General features: G+C 45.1%; 1 protein-coding gene across 3 annotated transcripts; it reads right to left on the bottom strand.

The window, feature by feature from the left end:
* Positions 1-1,830: 1,830 nt before the first annotated feature.
* On the bottom strand, positions 1,831-10,381 carry Paox (polyamine oxidase). 3 transcript variants are annotated; one of them, XM_031388725.1, is made up of 7 exons: positions 10,155-10,381; positions 9,221-9,707; positions 8,323-8,522; positions 6,769-7,021; positions 4,315-4,427; positions 3,372-3,529; positions 1,831-2,158 (listed from the first exon to the last, which is right to left on the bottom strand). In XM_031388725.1, exons 1-7 carry the CDS (start codon positions 10,309-10,311, stop codon positions 2,015-2,017), a joined length of 1,512 nt encoding a protein of 503 aa, XP_031244585.1. In that variant the 5' UTR covers positions 10,312-10,381; the 3' UTR covers positions 1,831-2,014. The 3 variants fall into 3 exon arrangements, with proteins under 3 accessions (XP_031244585.1, XP_031244586.1, XP_031244587.1); XM_031388726.1 differs by lacking the exon at positions 10,155-10,381 and adding an exon at positions 10,025-10,147; XM_031388727.1 differs by lacking the exons at positions 8,323-8,522; positions 9,221-9,707.
* Between the last annotated feature and the right edge of the window lie 8,646 nt (positions 10,382-19,027).

Below are 19,027 nucleotides of genomic sequence, written 5' to 3'. Positions count from 1 at the left end.
CTACCCCACACACCTGGCTCCCCCTGCCCAGCACACTCCTCACACCTACCCCACACACCTGGCTCCCCTTACTTAACACACCCCTCACATCTACCCCACACACCTGGCTCCCCCTACACAGCACACTCCTCACACCTACCCCACACACCTGGCTCCCCCTACTTAACACACTCCTCACATCTACCCCACACACCTGGCTCCTCAACACCTTTAACTCCATATTCTCTTATTCCCTACACCTTCACTGTGTTTGGCTAACCTACCCCCCAATAGTCTTAAGCCTTTTTTTTTATTCTTCACCTTCTCCCAAATCCCCAAGCCAGGTCAGGGTAGGATGTGTCATTTCCTTGCCTCACCCAGTCTTCTCGTCATCTACATGATTCTACATGATCATTTAGCCTACCAGTCTAGGGCATCTGTCACCAATCCCTTAATGATCAAAGGATTTGTTAGCCATGGTCCTGGACAACAGCTGTGGGAACCCTGGAAACACCATCAATAACAGGACAAAGGGCAACTACAGGCCCTAAGGCCCAAAGAACCCAGAGAGGAAAGCTACGGACTAGGGATAGAAGGGGAAGAGACAGAACCTAGACTGGGTGGGGACAGGTTGAGAACTGGATGCAGTATGAGAAGTACTATAAGACTGTAGGAAATGATCAAACTCAAGGCTGAAATCAACCAAATAGAAGCAAAAAGAACTATTTAAAAAAAAAAATCAACAAAACCAGGAGCTGGTTCTTTGAGAAAAATCAACAAAATAGATAAACCCTAGCTGGGCGGTAGTGGCGCATGCCTGTAATCCCAGCACTTGGGAGGCAGAGGCAGGTGGATTTCTGAGTTCGAGGCCAGCCTGGTCTACCGAGTGAGTTCCAGGACAGCCAGGGCTACACAGAGAAACCCTGTCTCGGAAAAACCAAAAAAAAACAAAACAAAACAAAACAAAAAACAATAGATAAAACCTTAAAACCTTAGCCAGACTAACTAACCATAGGGCACAGAAACAGTATCTAAATTAATAAAATCAGAAATGAAAAGGGAAACATATCAATGAAATATATCTTTAAATAATTATTCTGTCTGTTGAATATTAACAGTTGAAAATATTAAAATCATGTTCTATATACATCATGGAAATATTGATAATTTTTCTCTCTGCTTGAAATAAGCATTTTCTTAATGTTTAACTTCAAAGAGTTTTTGCTATTTTGAAATTTTTAAAATATACTTTGACAAAATAATTTCTCTCCTAGAAACACTGATAATCTTTAAGTAAACTATTAGAAAATATACACAGATATACAATGCATTTTAGATACTCTCTCACTATGTCAGGTGATATCATGTAAGGACTTTTGAATATATTTCTCAATGATTCATTTTTAATATTTTATTTTTTTTTTTGGTTTTTCGAGACAGGGTTTCTCTGTGTAGCCCCCTAGCTGTCCTGGAACTCACTCTGTAGACCAGGCTGGCCTTGAACTCAGAAATCCACCTGCCTCTGTCTCCCAAGTGCTGGGATTAAAGGCATGCACCACCACTGCCTGGCTTATGCTCTTTTACTATGTTTAATTCCCAAAGAATATTTTAATTCCCAAAGAATATTTTGTATGTTTTGAAACAATTTAGTACTCAACATAAGATATAGGATCCTCAATTATGGACAGTATTAGATATTCATTAATATTTTTAGGGTTTGAAAGGGTATGAATATAAAAGTTGAACAGGTTTGTATGTATTATTTGATTCTCAAAATACTGTTATTAATATGTTTGACATATAAAATGCATTTAAATAATAAAAATAAAAAAGAAAGTACTCTACACATGGGCAATGTTAACTGCTTTATGTGTATAACACTTAGCCGGGCATCTATGATCAGACCAAGCCAGACTCCAACAGATAAGAGAAACGAGACCACTTTCCCAAAATTAAAGCCACCAGTAAGATCCCCAAACCTCAAACCAAACTGAGAGCTTGGTCAGCCTGAGTGGTAGAGCAGAGCAGCAGGCATTCACAGCCTGGGCTGGGACTTCTCCACCTGTGAGTCCCACAGACCAATGAGGCGATCAGCCTCTCTCCAGCCAGACAGGAGAGCTCCGTGTGTGGTAGAATAAAATGTCCGATGTGTGGCTTCCCCAGCAAAGAGTACCTGGAGCTGCAGGGAAAGGCCAAGTTAGAACAGGGATGCAAGTGGGACAGCTGTGGAGAGAGACACAGAAAACAGAGCCCCTGCCCATTCATGGGCATCTACAAATGGGCAGAAGTCATCACTGCCCATGCCAGGCAGGTGTGAATACTAAGAAACACCCAGGCGGTAGGTCCCTGAACTATGATCAGAAGAGTTGCTAAACTACCATGGGAGAGTGCAGCTAAACCTAATATACCACAGATTGGTTTAAAGTCCCTCCCTACAACTAAAAGTGGCATGACAATAAGCGAGCTGACTGTGAGACACCTGGCAAACTGAGCAGTGAATACCAGGTGATACTTAGAGATACACATTGAAATATCTACAGGGATAACTACTCAGTAAGTTAAGGGGCAGTGGGTGGATTCTGCCTACTGTGGTAGAGAGTGGAGGTAGTGGTAGAGGGTGGGCACCCACTGCTCTACCTGCTTCTCTACGGCTGATGGTTTCCACATAATTAAATTGTTTTGAAACAGTCTCACTATGTGCTTCTGGCAGGACTGACTCTCATTTCATAAACCAGACTAGCCTAAAATCTGTAGTCATCTTTTTAGCTGGGATTACAGAGGCATGAGCCACCGGGCCCACCTAGACTTTTGATATTAGAACCAGGTGGAGAGTTGGGGGGAATGTCAATCAGTGGTAGCATATTTGCCTGGTGTGCTCAGGGCTTCAGCCCCAATGCAAAAAGAAAGGAAAGAGCTGAAAGCATAGTCTGGGGAGAACACGGGGCTCCCTACCGGCTACTTTTGTTTCATTTTATTGCTACAGCCAGCACTGTGCAATTCCTCAAGCTATGGGTATGTGTAATTCTGATACGAATAACACATTTTAAGTTCTTAATCTGGGTCTGAGTTTGTTGAGACACAGTCTTATTAGCCTTGGCTGGCCCCCATCTCCCCACCCCCTTTACCCGCTCCACCCTCCCACTTAACTTGTTCAATAGACCAGGCTGGCTGTGGACTCTAAACGGTCCTCCTGCCTCTGCCTCCTGAGTGCTGAGACTGTGAGTGTATGCCACACATTTACCCCTACTTTCAAAACAAACAACAACAAAAAGAAAAAGAAAAAAACTGGCTCTGTGTCTATGAGATCCCAGCCATCACTCACACCACATAACCTTCAGGCCTTAGTTAGCAGCAGGATCTCCAGTGCTCCACACCAAGGCAGGCCACTATACCTGGGTGCCAGTTCCATCTGCAGGGAGGGGCTGAGCCATCAGATCTAGGTCATCGCCAGTGCTGCCCACTGCCACATAGCTGTAGGAACCTCGGGTGTATGGGGCACTGTGCCATCGAGACCTCAGCACACTCTTGGCTGCTGGCAATTCTGGGTTTCCTGAAACACAGAGTTATGTTAACTCAGAATTCTCACTGACCTGGAAGAAAACCAAGCCAGTGCTTGTTTCCCTAAGAGGCATCCTGTCTTAGCTGCTCTCCCATGCAACACAGGGACAGCTGGTGCCAATAAGCAACACCGTGAGATGCCTCCTGTCAGTTTCCTTACCTGAAAGCACCTGACTAAGGACAACTGCATTTATTTTGGGCAGAATATTTTAGAAAAGAAAACTACAGTGCCAGGCAGTGGCGGCGCACACCTTTAATCCCAGCACTTGGGAGGCAGAGGCTGGTGGATTTCTGAGTTCAAGGCCAGCCTGGTCTACAGATTGAGTTCCAGGACAGCCAGGGCTATGCAGAGAAACACTGTCTCGAAATTAAAAAAAAAAAAGAAAAGAAAACTGCAAAGTGTTTGCAAACCATGGCTTGTCCACTGCCCAGAAAGAAAGTTGTCTAGGAGATGTGCAGAGGGGAATTCCTTCTTCTCTGCTGCAAGTTTACTTCCTCTTTAGAGATACAGTTGGGGGCTGGAGAGATGGCTCAAGGGTTAAGAGCACTGACTGCTCTCCCAGAAGTCCTGAGTTCAAGTCCCAGTGACCATATGGTGGCTCACAACCATCTATAATATGAACTGATGCCCTCTCTGGCATGGGGGTGTACATGCAGATAGAGTATTTGTATACATAAAATAAATAAATACCATATAAAAATAAAATAAAAAAGAAACAAGTGAGGAATACAAAATATACACACACACACATACATATATACATAAATGGTGAGTACCTGTCACTCTCCGGAGTACTTGAGTTAGAGACAGAAGCACTTCTTCATCTGACAGAGTCTCCATAAACTCCGACTCCAGCCCAGCGATAAACCCACAGAGTACATGTGAAGACCTATAGAAACAGAAAGATCAGAGACAGGTCTGCTGGCCACACACACACACACTATGCCAGGGCCACCACCATGTAGAATAGTCCCCCAGAGCTCTCCTAGAGTCTTGACTCTCAAAGTATCCAGCTATTTTCACAACCCTAAAGCAGCATGCACCATTTCTACCTTGTCACTTGTACCCAATGTGCAAGGAAACTGTCCCTCAGAAGATGGAGGCTTCATATTCTTCACCACCATGTGCATTGGGGTAGGGGATGGGGTGGATGCTGATTTCATTTGAGAAGATCCTTAATGAAATAGTAAGAGTTACTGATTTGGGGGCTGGAGAGATGGCTCAGTGGTTAAGAGCACTGACCGCTCTTCCAGAGGTCCTGAGTTCAATTCCCAGCAAATACATGGTGGCTCACAACCATCATCTTTAATAGGATCTGATGCCCTCTTGTGTGTCTGAAGATAGCTACAGTATACTCACATACATAAAATAAATAAAATCTTTTTTTAAAAAAAAATCTGATTTTATTAAATTTTGGCCATTGGGTGCATTTTTGTATGTCTGAAGAAATGGGAAGAGGTATAAAGGATTTCTGGTATGCTGTGTTTGAGTCAGAAGCTGCTTCCTTCACACTTACCTTCCTTACCTATAAGGACATCTGGCCAACCATGATACTGAGCAGATTATTTTCTCAGGAAAAAAAGTGCATAATATGTATTGATAACAATGAAATTTAAGCTCTCAAGCAAAAGCCAGAATTTCAGCAAAACTGTATATGTTGTCATCAGTGTAAAAGCTTCAGGATACTGACAGTTTTCTGGTGTCAGTGGTGATATTAATTAACTTTTGACATTGCTGCCTGAACCAACATTTTCTGAATAGCCCCAGTTATGGAGAGGCGAAAGTCAGTGAATGAGCTACAGGTTCAGTGAGAGACCCTGTCTCAAAAATAGGGTGCAGAGTTATAGAGGAAGATCCCTGTGATCCACCCCTGGTCTCGACAAAGTCAGTAAGCATACATACATACACATATGCATACACAGAGACTGGAGGAGGCAAGCATATTTTCTCAAACAAATTGAATTTAAAAAGTGGCAGGGTTTTGTTCATTCTCAATTCCCGTTGATAACTGGCTGAGGAGAAGGCACGGGAGTCTTAGCTACCTCTGCACTCATTGATATGGATCTTTATCCACACATAGTCAGGGTTGGAAGAAAAAGAAAGACTGGGGCAGAAGAGAAAGTTCAGTGATAAAGAAATACTGGCTTCTCTTCCAGAGGGCCAGGGTTCAGTTCCCAGCATCTACACAGTACCTAACATATATCCCTAACTGGAGTTCCAAAGGATCTGACACCTGCTGTTGGCTTCTTAAGCTTTGTAAGCACATGGCACACAGACATACATGCAGAGAAAACATCCACATAGCAAACCTTTTGAAGGAGGAAGAAGAGGAGGAGGAGGAGAAGCAGTAGTAGTAGTAACAAAAGAAGGGAATAAAATTGATGTGATTTTTCAGAAAATGTAGTTTTTCAATGCTAGTGGGACAGAAAGTCTAAGTCCCTATTGAAGAACAGATAATGGCAGATGATCTGTTCCCATCTGGATAGTCAGTTGAACTTCTGTGAAAATAGCTCGCTCTCTCCTTCCCTCCCAGGTGGAAGGCTGCTCTGCAGCTGTGGGCTCCTGCTGCCACCGATCCTAGTCTTCTAGGCTGAGAACATGGCCCTTTCTTGCCAGATCTCTTAAGTGGAGTGTGCACTCCTTCCTTCACATGACAACAGTTCAGTATGTTCTGATATTATCAGACATCAGTCCTCATCCTAGGCTATGCTCGGGGACACATAGTACCTAGAAAAAGTACACTCCTTTATAGGATGGCTGAGCCATTAGTCAAAACCTTCATCTGTAGGTCAGTCTGTCTGTCCTTTTTAGATAGAGTCTGACATATTCAAACTTATGTTCTTACTGCCTCAGGTTACCTAGTATTAGGACTACAGGAATGTATCAGAATGCCTGGCTAACTGTGGGTCTCTGCTTCCATTATGTAGAAGGTGATTTAGTGCCCATCTAAGTACTATTTCTACAGGTATAGACAGATCCATACTTCAAATATACAGTTTCAATTATATATATATGTGTGTGTATGTACACACACACACACACACATTCTGGGCCTCCATTTGTCTCTCAGGGAGCCAGGGTATCTGTAACCAACACTTCAGGAGTAATGCCCCTCCTCCAATTAAACACTTAGAAATACCTGGCAGTGAACGATACACAGCTGAGTCCTCCAATAGACTAAGACTAGTGGCCAGCAAGGGCTTCCCTAGAGCTTCTGGATGCATACATACTCAAAAGGAGGCAGGACCAAAAATCCAATGAGCTTCTTGAACCAGGTGTCTTGGAGTGAGAGGGCTGTGTCCTGTAGGGGTGATGTATCTTCCCACACCAGCTGGATGAACTGGCAGTCGGGCTCCCAGAAAGGCTCCTCAAACTCCAAGAAGATTTTGTTGTTGGTACCAAAGCCTAGTTTTCTGATGGCTTCTGCCTTTTTGGCAGGCAGTGGTGGCTCAAAGAAGGTATCTTGATGTTCTTTAAGAAAACCTGCAATTCAGAATGAGATGTAGTTTTAAGACAGGTTTTGTGATGCATGTCTTTAATCTCAACACTCAGGAGGCAGTGATAGGCATGGTTCTCTGTGAGTTCAAAGCCAGCCTGGTCTGGACATAGTGAGTCCAGGACAGCAGGAGCTACAAGGTAAGACAGATATAAAAGAATAAATAAGTAAATAAATAAGTTAGGTTTTGACTAGAATCTATATCAACAGGAGTCTGTCCTGATTATATAGAGAAAAGTGCTTCTAAACATCTCGTACATTCTTTCGGGTACCTGAGACAAATTCCAAAGGCTGGACCTGGCCATCAGGACTCAAGGTTGACTGCTACCATACTGGAGGGAAACTATGGGCTCCCTACTCACAGAGGGACAGTTAAGTAAGACCCTGTAGGAACAGCTCACTCCCGACCTCCTCTCTCTCACTGCCAGTCACACTACTCAGGGGCAGTCTGTGGTGGTCACCACACAGATTTCACCAGGAAGCTTGTTTTGCTCTTTACTTTGCTAGAAAATTGAACCAGGGCCTCATCGATGCAAACACTCTGCCACTGAATACACTTAGATGAGTCTAAGTAGGAAAAAAAGAAAAGAGAAACAGCACACAGTCCAACAAACAACAGAGACAAAACAGAGGAGAGAGCATTTGCTTGAAGCCAATTCAAAAGCAAGAAGGCCTGTAATCCCAGCACTTCGGAGGCATAAGCAGGTGGATCTCTAAGTCTGACACAAGCATGGCTTACATAGTGAGTTCCAAGCCATCCAGGCCTACATGGTGAGACCCTGTCTCAAAATAAAAGTTAAAGCTTCAAAAAGGAAGGAAGAAAATTAGCACAACAGGAAGCCTGCAAGACCATACCCAGGCACATGACAGAGACAGTTTCCCCATACACAGGGCATGGGGAGAAAAGTCATTCTATCTAGATCTTCAAGAACAAACCACTCCTGCAGTCTATGAAGATGTAGCCACATGAGCACAGGGAAGTAAGAAGTACTGAGTTCCCACCAGCATTTATTAATAATGATATCTCTGTACAAGACAATATCAGCCAGGCATGGCAGTGCGGTGACTGCAGCACTCAAGAGGCTGAGGCAGGATGGCTACAACTGTTACAAATTATAGTGGAGTACCTTCATCCACCTGGAGATCCTTAGCATGAAAACATGAACTCAACAGCTCAGTAAATACCCAGAGCCAAGGAAGGAGAAGAAAAACCAGAGGCCTGGGATGCCTGGGATTGCCTGGGATAGGGATATACACAGGCAGCTTAATAAGGAAAAGTGAGTTCTACCTAATGGCACCGTGACGATGACATGATGTGCAGGCAGGCAGGTACCATCTTCACACTCCACCAACACGGGGAAGGTCTCCCCTGGAAAAGCAGCTTCCTGGAAGGACCCATTCCAGTGAATGGTCTTCACCGGCTTGTCAAAAACCATCGTGTCCTTGGGCAAGGAAGCCAGTATGCAGTTGGTAAGTCCTTGGTAGCCACTAGGAGATACAGAAGTTGATGTGTAGAGAAGCAGGCCCCGGAAGGGTAACTGGCAGAAATAAGCCACCCGAGATGCCACCAGCATCCAGAGGAGCATCATTCAGAGCCAAAAAGAAAGGCAACCCCTTAAAACACAGAGCCATTAACGTCTACCTCCTGGCTAATGAGGGTCAAATAAGCCAATGAACACAACACTGACTAGTTCCCATGAGAACCAGAGCTCCCCACCACCACAAAAGCCACAGGTTTGTACACTTCCTGCATCACAAAATCCTATCTCCTAGACAGAAGCCTTGGGTTTGATGTTGGGGGAGAGGGTTGGGGGGTATGGGGGAGCAGCCCCGCCCAATCAATATCTTTGTTCCTGGAAGCATGCACAGCCTGCCTGCCATAGGGAAAGAACCTGTTTGGCTTCTCTGCACCTGAAGGCCCCTGAGTAACACCTGGCACATGAGCTACGCTAGGATATCAGAAGAAATGAGCATTCAAGATATTCCCTCCTCAATTCCCTAGATGCATTTTTTGCTTAAACAAACACAACTAGGAGAAGGAGAAACCAATCTCTCTGAATGGGGAGAGCAGTGCCCTCACTTGCCCACTCCAAGCCTCCTCCTCTTTCCCCTTTTCCCCTCCTTTCACCAGTCTAGTGCCTCTGCCTGGACGGTATGGGCAGAGCTGACAGGGTTATGGCTCATACCCAGCCAAGATGCAATCCAGCCCAGGCAGCACTGTATACTCTCCAAATGGTGCAAGGGCTACCAGGTCCATACTGTGGGTGCCGCTCACACAACACTCTATGTTGAAGAAGGTATTTAGGATAGCCAGCTTGAGCTTTTTCGTGTCTTCATCCTCAGTCCAGCTAGCCACCTGCTGACTTATCTCCTTCTTCAGGAACTCTCCAACACTGGCTACTGGGGCCTCAGATTCATTCAGGAATTCTCGGGTCTGGTCTATCAGTCCATAGAACAGAGAGGCCATCTCTGTCACCAGCTCCAGGCTCACACTTGTTCCAGAGCTGGTACAGCTCATGGAGGGCAGGGCCACGTGCCCTCCTGTCTCCACCAGCTGGTTCTCTTCCGATAATTCTTTCTCCCCCAGGAGCCCGAACTCCGAAGCCAGCTGGAAGACAGGATTGTCCTGGGAGGGACCATGGATCCAGTGTGCACCCAGCTCCACTACACCACCTAGGAGGGCACAGGAAAAGCTACCTGGAAGTCCTCTCCCGAGAAAAAGCAGCCCCACCCTTTCGCAAGCATACTCTAGGAACACCTTGAGAGTCACATGGTCCCCTTGTATACCAGGACCAAGGGTCCTGTCCCTCAGGGTCATGTGGTTCCCAAAGACAAGGCTTGGTCAGACCCAGATTTAGGGAACTTCTGGGGGTGCGAGGTGGGAAAGAGACAACCTGTACAGGCTTCCTTCACTTAAGGAGGAATCCCCAAAGCTGAGCAAAGCAACTGCGGGACCCTAGGGTGCCTTCCCTAGAGAGTACTCTACTAACTTTGGGCAGTTGACTTTCCAGGCTCAGTGAACGTGGGTGTGTGTTCCTTTACTCCGGGAGCCAAAAAAAGGAAGGCTTCCTGGCTCATTAGGAACCGGATGGGGTCTGGGGTCGACCAAGGAGCGGTTACCGAAGCAGCGTTCCGAGCGGATGCGGCCCCCGGCGCCGGCGGTGGCCTCCAGGACTCGCAGGTGTGGAGCAGCCCGGTGGCCGCAGAGCCTCTGCGCAGCGCCCAGCCCCGCGATGCCACCGCCCACCAGCAGCACCCGCGGGCCGGGAGACGCCATGGCTTGCTCAGGGTCCTCCTGCGACCCGTGGCCTTAGGCTCTCAGCAGAGGCGGGTGGGGCGGGGCCAGAGGCGGGGAAGAAGGCGGGGTTGTGTAGAAAGGAGAGAGTGAGTGTGCGTGGGGCTGGAGGTGGGACAAGGGGCGGGGCCTAGGGGGAGCTGGGGCTGGGGGAGGGGAACAAGGCGGAAGGAAGACAAGATCCAGACAGCCTTAGTGAACATTCGGAACTGGGCCGGAGGAGGGCAGGTGGATGTCCCTTGGCCTTCACTGTGTCATCCACGTAGGCTTGCGATTCCCGGAAGCGCTCAAGCTCCAGGTGCTCTGAGCAGCACTCCTCCTGTTTGGACCCGCCCATAGTCTCCTTAAGAGGGGTGTGGCTGCAGCTGCTAGGGGGCGGTGTGAGCCAAGAACCCTACAGAGATGCACAGTCTCCCAGAAGCACCCTTCCTGGTTCGTATAAGCAGAGAGTGCGCTATAGCACTAGTCTCCTTTCCACTGGTCTGTCGGCTCACAGAGAAACAACCTGCTTAGACGATAAGTTCTGTCCTGGACCCCCATGCTGACCCAAAGCACACGAAGACAGAGATCTTGTAAACCGAGAACACTGTTTTAGCCAACCACTCAGCACTCGCAGGCTGAGGGGCAAAAATGCCCTTGCCCAGCGTACTTGATCCCCTCACTCACTCAGAGCTGATAGAGGTGGCATAGGAAATAAAGCTTACTGGTTGTATGCTATGGGTAGGAGGCGATGGCTCTGACACAGATGGGAACTATGCATAAATCCGTGTCTCAAGAGGGTTGTAGAGGGTAGGAGGCACATGCCCTCCCCTCAGCTCCTAGAACATCACTCTTGTTGGTGTGCTTAACTGGAACTTGGGAGCTGAAGCTGCCCTCCAGAGCAGAGATACCAAAGACATCCCACCCTACATCAAGGAACCTGACCTGGAGACAAAGAACCACCTAGTCTGGTTCACTCAAAATGCCAGTTTTTAAAACTCACCATTTTCCTCTACCCAGTCTTAAAACAGCTAACAAGTTGGTTTCACAAGACATAGAAAATCACATTGAAACTGACATGAAAACTTCCCTCCTGCTGGCTAGTTTGCGTAGTGTCAAAAGTGGCTACGCAGGCTGCTGTAGGAGAAAAGTTATCAGTGGCATTGTTCTGTGTCAGTTCCCACATGCTACAGTACTGGCCTGCCAGGTAAGACGTGCCCACTGGCACAACAGTAGCACAAAGGCTATGAAGATAACAATCCGCTTTGGATTAGACTTGAGGCCTGTTCCAAAGGGAGGAAGTCATGCTTGTTACAGCAAAGCAGAGCTGAAGCTTAGGACCCTTAGGCCCTGGAGGGAAGCAGGGGCCTCTGCTGTGCTGCTAAATTGTTGTGCTATCAGAGACGGTCTTTTAAATGTTTGCTTTTGCCCACTGACTCATGCTGCTCTCAACCTTGGCAAGAGATGCTTCTTCTGCAGTGGGCAGAAATTAGTACAGAGACTCACAACTAGTCCATGAGCTGAGAATAAGTGACCTTTGAGTGTACAACACTAAATGAAGCATCTGTCTCAACCTCCCCACCTCCCACCCTCAATGCTCAGGGAATGTCAAGGAGTGGGAAGGAAAAGAGTGTAAGAGCCACGGAGTGGAGAGATCCCATGTTGCTCTTCCAGAGGACTGGAGTTCAGTTCCCAGTCAAGCATCCACATCAGGTAGTTCACAAGCACCATAACTCTAGCTCCAGGAATCCAACTCCCCCTTCCAACCTCTATGGGCATCCATACATGAATGATACCCACACATAAACTAAAAACTAATCAATATTTTTAAAGTTTTTTTTTAAAATGTAACAACCAGAGGATCAAGAAGAGTGCTATGAAATGCTGACTTCTGGCCATGACATGGCCACCGTACTCATGAACATGCTGCAGCATTGACAACCTACACAGTTTCAAGCCAAGATCTATCAACATTCTAACAAGCAGCCCAATTGGATTCAGTTGATTACAAACAGGAGCAGGTGCATGAAGGGGGAGGGGATATGTTGAAGGTGCTTGGGGGAGTGGGAAAGAGAGTTAGGGATCAATAGCATGGAGATACCTCAGTTAAATGTATGTTACAAGGTAAGTAGAAGATCTTTTAAAATTCTGTTAATGGAGAATAGCCTGGGACCCAAGTACCCTTCCCTTTGAGAACAGACTGGATAAGTTATTCTATCTCAGTCAATGTGTATATTTCCTGGCTTTTCTTTCATCTTTTCTCTATGTAACTGGTTTTATGTTTGGGAGGGATCACGATCATGAAAAATGGGGATCTCGATTAGCTCAGGCTGGCGTGAAACTTGCTATGTAGGCAAGACTGATCTTGAACTCCTGAACCTTTTTTCTGCATTTGCCTAACGGGGTAGCCATGCACTCCACTATGCCTGGCCTTCCCTGTACAATTGTGACCCTTCTAGAGGAAAGGCAGAGTCTTCGGTCAAACTGTCATTTACCAATTCCTCTTTTAATTTCTGTGGGATACAGGAAAGTTGAGGTGGAAACTTTGAACCAAGCGGCTGGTAGTAACACCTAGGGCCTCCAGTGGTATACAGCAGGGACAGTTTGAACAGCTGTATCCTCTGAAAACGGCAAATTCATGAAGCCAGCACAGCTGCTTGACACAGTCCCAGCAAAGCTGAGCAGAATGCTGAGATTGCTGTCATTCCATCTCTCAATTTTAGGTTTTGGTCTTTGTGTGTTGTGTTCTTGGGCACTTTCTGCATTGTGACTCATTTTATGTGTTTTCCCAAGAAAGTTATGTCTGAGTCTTTTTCTGCTTTTATGGAACTAACTTTATCTAGTCACTATTTGGAACTCTTCCTTATTCCTTGGAGATTGTCATAAGCTCAGTATACTGGCTGGTTTTGTGTGTCAAATTTGACACAGCCGGAATTACCACAGAGAAAGCCTCCCTTGAGGAAATGCCTCCATGAGATCCAGCTGTAAGGCATTTTCTCAATTAGTGATCAAGTGGGGAGGGCCCAGCCTATTGTGAGTGGTGCCATCCCTGGGCTGGTAGTTCTGGGTCCTATAAGAAAGCAAGCTGAGCAAGGCTGAGGAAACAAGCCAGCAAGCAGCATTCCTCCATGGCTTCTGCATCCACTCCTGCCTCCAAGTTCCTGCCCTGGGTGAGTTCCAGTCCTGACTTCTTTTGGTGATGAACAGTAATTTGCAAGTGTAAGCTGAATAAACCCTTTCCTCTCCAACTTGCTTCTTGGTCATGATGTTTTGTGCAGGAATACAAACCCTGACTAAGACATTCAAATAGGCAAAAGCTAGCAATTTGTAATGAGGCCATGACTCCAGGAATCTTCTTGGATTCTGCTTAGTTTGCTACCAAGCAAACTCAAACAGTATGAATGGTACTGGCAAACAGAGATAGTTGACAACTCTGGCCAAGAGAATTAGTAACAGATTCTTGCCTCTTTTTATGATATTCTCAGAGCTCTCTGAAAATGTAGTTTAAAGAAAGAAGGTTGTACAGGGTACACCCCAGGAGGAATAGAAGTCAATAAATAAGATAGATTAACTAAAATAATCTTTTCCTACTTTAGAGTGTAGATGGTGAAATGATTCCTAACAGGAGTTAGCTGTTAGTATTTGCTACTCATAAAAAGACCAGCTCAGATATTTTCTGTTTGTCTGGGATGCTTTAAAAACTGCAAATATTGGGCTCAGCGGTTAGGAGCACTGGCTGTTCTTCCAGAGATCCTGAGTTCAATTTTCAGCAACTACATGGTGACTCACAACCGTCTTTAATGAGATCTGGTGCCCTCTTCTGGCCTGCAGGCATACATGCAGACTGTAGACATGATAAATAAATCTAAACAAACAAACAAACAAACAAACAATCCTGCAAATGCTGCCAGCCTAAAAGCAGACTGCAGATAATAAATGTGTTTGTTTTAGCAGAGACACTATGTAGATTCTTTGAACTAGAGTTATAGGGCTAATAATAGAAATAAAATTTGTTCTATCTATGCTTCCTGTCTGTGACTGAATTTGTATCCCTGAACATGTAATGAAAAAAAAAAAACAAAAAACCAAGCACATGTCCAGAGAAAAATAATTTAATCTGTGCTTCTTGGATGATCATTAGTCTGTCTTTGTTCTGTGAAACTTATATAAATAAAGAAGCAATCTGATTCCTAGTAAGTCAGAGCTGCAAGATTCCCCTGACCACAGTGCCTGATTCACTCCTCCCTCACCAACTCCTTATCTCCTCTTGGGCCACCCTGTTGATGGTCCAGGGCTCACCCCAAGCAGACAATAGTACTTCTCATCCCCTAGATATAGAGCACCAGTCTGAATCAAAGGCTGCCCTGCAGATGAGGTAGTCATATGCTCATAAACAGGCCATTGGAGACTACTATGCTTGTCCAAAGGTGGGGGGGGGGCTGTGTCTAACACCGCAGATGATATCTCCCATGTGACTAAACCAAACTGGGCTTGTTCTTCAAAAAAAATAGTCTTATCAATATGGAATTTGCATGCACTTCACCCACATGACAAGTGCAAGCCAGTGGCTTTCAGCATACTGGCAGAGTTGTACAGCCAGCACCACAACCGAGTTCAAAACCTTTTCATTACACTATTCTGGATGGTTCATATAAAGATTTAGATAGGATGAGGCATGTTCTCAAGGTTTTCCACATACAGTGTGCACCAGTACTTACACCATTTCATCATATATATGCTGTATTTACGGTGGACTTTAAGGCTTTGTGCATGCTAGGCAAGAATGTTACCACTGAGCTACACCTTCAATCTCCCCTGTACATTCTAACATATTCAAAGGTATCTATTTGAATATGTTAATACCTAAGTAATCAAGTATGGTACTGTGTGCCTTTAATACCATCATTTGTGAGGCAAAGATTAGGCAGATTCTAGGCCAGCAAGAGTTATATAGAAGACCCCATCTTTAAAAAAATAAATCTAAGGCTGGGGGCAGGGGCTGGAGAGATAGTTCAGTGGTTAAAAGCACTGACTGCTCTTCCAGAGGTCCTGAGTTCAATTCCCAGCAACCACATGATGGCTCACAACCATCTGTAATGGGATCTGATGCCCTCTTCTGGTGTGTCTGAAGAGAGCAATAGTGTATTCACATTCATAAAATAAGTAAATCTTTTTTTAAAAAAAAATCTAAGGTGTCTGTGATGGTTTGTATATGCTTGGCCCAGAGAGTGGCACTACTAGGAGGTGTGGCCTTGTTGGAGTAAGTGTGTCACTGTGGGCGTGGGCAACCCTCACCCTAGACACCCGGAAGTCTTTATTCTGCTAGCAGCCTTCAGATGAAAATGGAGAACTCTCAGCTCCTCCTGCACCATGCCTGCCTGGACACTACCATGCTCTCACCTTTATGATAATGGACTGAACCTCTGAACCTGTAAGCCAGCTCAGTTAAATGTTGTCCTCTATAAGACTTGCCTTGGTCATGGTATCTGTTCACAGCAGTAAAACCCTAACTGACACAGTGTCCATTATACAAATATAGAATGTTTGATGAACATTTAGGCCATTTATATTTTTTAGTCCTTCTGATTATTTGCTACTATGTACCTAGGAGCTGCTGTGGGGCTGTTTTCATTTCTCTTGAGTATGCACCTAGATGTTGGTTTGCTGTTTTAACTTTTGAGACAAGGGCAGGCAAGATAATGTAGGCCAGAGTTCAATCTCCAGGAACATGTACCCGCACCTCACAAAGACCAAGTGGCCACACCAATTTGTACTCCCATCACTGAGTAAGGCAGGAAAGACCATTGTCAGGTACTGACTTATTGATTTATTTAGTGACTTTCATAAAGCACTGCTTGTTCTGCCTATTTGGCAAGCATGACTTCAATTGCTATCTGAAACAATGAGTCATTGTCCTTAACAACCTGCTGACTGCCACACAGGCTTCTGTGTAAAATCTTGCTTGCTTGCCCACCCCACCTTGTGGCTTTGGAATATACAATGAAAATACAAACTAGACTCTGCTTCAAAGCCTTTTAGGAGCTGTCCTGGCTCCGGCTCACTGATGACATCCCCTCTTTTCCATTCTCATTGATGTCCAAGTGCTCATCTAAAAATATTCCCAAAACACTGCCAATGTTAAAGGCTCTAACTTTTTTTCTACATGCTTTCCCACACTCACTGTTGACTTAAAAAAAATTTTTTTTATTGTAGTCAACCTTATAGGTTTGAAGTGGGTTTGATTTGTATTTCCCTAAAGACTAATGATGTTGAGCATCTTCTAATATCCCTCAAACAATATGTCTTTAGTGAAGAAATGTAAGTTCATCTTTTGTTCTTTGTACTTCCGATATCTTTTCCCATTCTGTTGTAAGAGTGTGTTATGTGGCCAGGCATGCCTTTAATCCTAGCACTTGGGAGGCAGAGGCAGGCAGATTTCTGAATTCCAGGCCAGCCTGGTCTACAGAGTGAGTCCCAGGACAGCCAGGTCTATACAGAGAAACCCTGTCTCAAGAGAAAAAAAAAGTGTGTTATATGTTCTTGACCTTTACCAGATGTAAGACTTGTAGAAAAGTTTCTCTCATCCTGCTTGTGTCTTGTGTCTCAACCTGATGGTCTCCTTTGAAACAGAGGTTTTTAATTTTGCTAAAGTCCCTGATAGTTGTGATGGCTATTCTTAATTACCAATGTGACTGCATCCCAGGAAACATCTGTGAGGAGTTTTTCTTGATTGGATCATTTGATATAGGAAGGCCAGCCTGTATCTAGATCACACGCTCTCATGCAACCTATATGAAGAGCACAGAAGAAAGAAGCTTTTGCCTGTTGCCTGTTCACCCTCACTCTCACTGGCCAGTTTGTACATCCTGATCCTGAGGATTCCCTCATTGATATTAGAGCCTACTTCTTCTGGATTCCAACTACACTGAAGACGAGCTGACCCCTCCAGCCTTGTGGACGGATCCTTGAACTTGCTATCAGGAGACAGTCACTATTGGGTTAACTGAGCCAAAGCCTGTAAGCCACACACACACACACACACACACACACACATACACACACACACACACACACACACACACACACACACACACGAGTCCCAGATCTTATGATAGATGTTCGCAAGCCACCATTGCTGGGGATTGAACTCAGGATCTCTGGAACAGCAGCCAGTGCTCCTAATTACTGAGCCATCTTTCCAGCCCAATATTTGAAGTTTTTAAAGCATCCCAGACAATCAGAAAATGTGTGTGTGTGTGTGTGTGTGTGTTTTCTATCAGTCCTATTCCTTTTGAGAACCCTGACAAATACAATATTCTCACTCTCTAGGTGTTTCTTCCTTTGTTCCTAAACTCAAGAGAATATTAGGCACCTAACCTCAACACCAGCCCTGGGTTGCTAAATAAACTGTGTTCGAGACATTTCATTTTGGAACTGTCATGGTTGCCTAGCCTATGCTAACCCAGAGACCTGGAGCAAAAGTTTGTTGTGATATGTTTCTCTTTATATTCTTTTTAAAAAGATTTATTTATTTATTATATGTAAGTACACTGTAGCTGTCATCAGATACCCCAGAAGAAGGTATCAGCTCTCATTATGGATGGTTGTGAGCCACCATGTGGTCGCTGGAATTTGAACTCAGGACCTTCAGAAGAGCAGTCAGTGCTCTTAACCACTGAGCCATCTCTCCAACCCCTTCTCTTTTTATTCTATCTTAGTCTTGAAATAAAGCTTGCTGACTGTTCTATTCTGATTTGGATTGTTTTCTTTAAAGTACTGAGAGGCCAAACCTTGGTCTATCTTAAAGAAAAAAAGAAAAGCCGGGGAACTTGACCTGCAGCTGAACCCAAGTTGTACCCACTTACCAGAAAAGACCCCATGGCTTGTCCTTGGCCAGTTACGCTGTAGCTACTTCCTAGCAACAGTAAAACAATGATTAGCCTGATTGTTTCAGATGCACCTTCAGACCCTTTGTAATTGTATACAGTTGGCTTACAATAGACATTCAGTTAGATACTTCCCAGGATGGATACCCCCTCATTTACTTCCATTTCTTGTAAAACCTTGTCCGCTGAGGGTTCGAGGCTGCTCCACCTTCCCTTCCCATCCTGCTGTGTCAGGGTAGGGTTGGAGGAGAGCCCAAGCCGGAGCTTGTAAAAAAGAGACCCTATTACATTGAAACGGCTCCTTGGAGGTCTTTTGGGGTTCACAAAGGCTTCCCAGCACAAGAGTATCAAGTTTTCTTTTGTCTCTAAGTTCTGTCCTTTATCCCTATCTACAAATAAACTGATAATACTTGCTAAACATTTTAAAGTTGTAATTCAAGATAATTTACGTGAACAAAACGTTGGCTTTCTTTTAAATTTATATGAAATCTTCTCATCTTGTAAATACACAGCTATTCCTCACCTGGTGCTATGAAGCTAGTCAGTTGTCATGTAAAGAATACCTTTGGAGCAGGGTATAAGGGCTCTTGCCTTTAATCCAAGCATTTGGAAGGCAGAGACAAACAGATCTCTGTGAGACCGAGAAACAACCTTGCCCATGAGGAGAGTTCCAAGCCAGCCAAGGCTATGTAGTAAGACCCTGACACAAAACTAAACAGAACCGCCTCACACTTTAGGGCTTTATGCTCTATTGCTCTATCTGCAATCGCGCCTTCCAGTGGTCAAGACCGAAAGGACACGGCCATCACAGGGGAAAGGGCACAGCCAGGTCT

The sequence above is a fragment of the Mastomys coucha genome, unplaced genomic scaffold (genome assembly GCF_008632895.1).
Source record: "Mastomys coucha isolate ucsf_1 unplaced genomic scaffold, UCSF_Mcou_1 pScaffold21, whole genome shotgun sequence".
Lineage (NCBI taxonomy): Eukaryota > Metazoa > Chordata > Mammalia > Rodentia > Muridae > Mastomys > Mastomys coucha.
Note: the sequence above shows the minus strand (reverse complement) of the source record. Positions and strands in the feature narration are given on the sequence as shown.

Bases quoted from the DNA above. Each gene is read 5' to 3' on its own strand.
- Paox (XM_031388725.1), bottom strand. From the start codon at position 10,311: ATGGCGTCTCCCGGCCCGCGGGTGCTGCTGGTGGGCGGTGGCATCGCG. The intron at 9,708-10,154 runs GTAACCGCTCCT...GTGCCCTCCTAG, and splicing joins CCGCTCGGAACGCTGCTTCG to GTGGTGTAGTGGAGCTGGGT. The intron at 2,159-3,371 runs GTATAGTGGCCT...CTTTCCCTGCAG, and splicing joins CAGATGGAACTGGCACCCAG to CTCCAGGTACTCTTTGCTGG.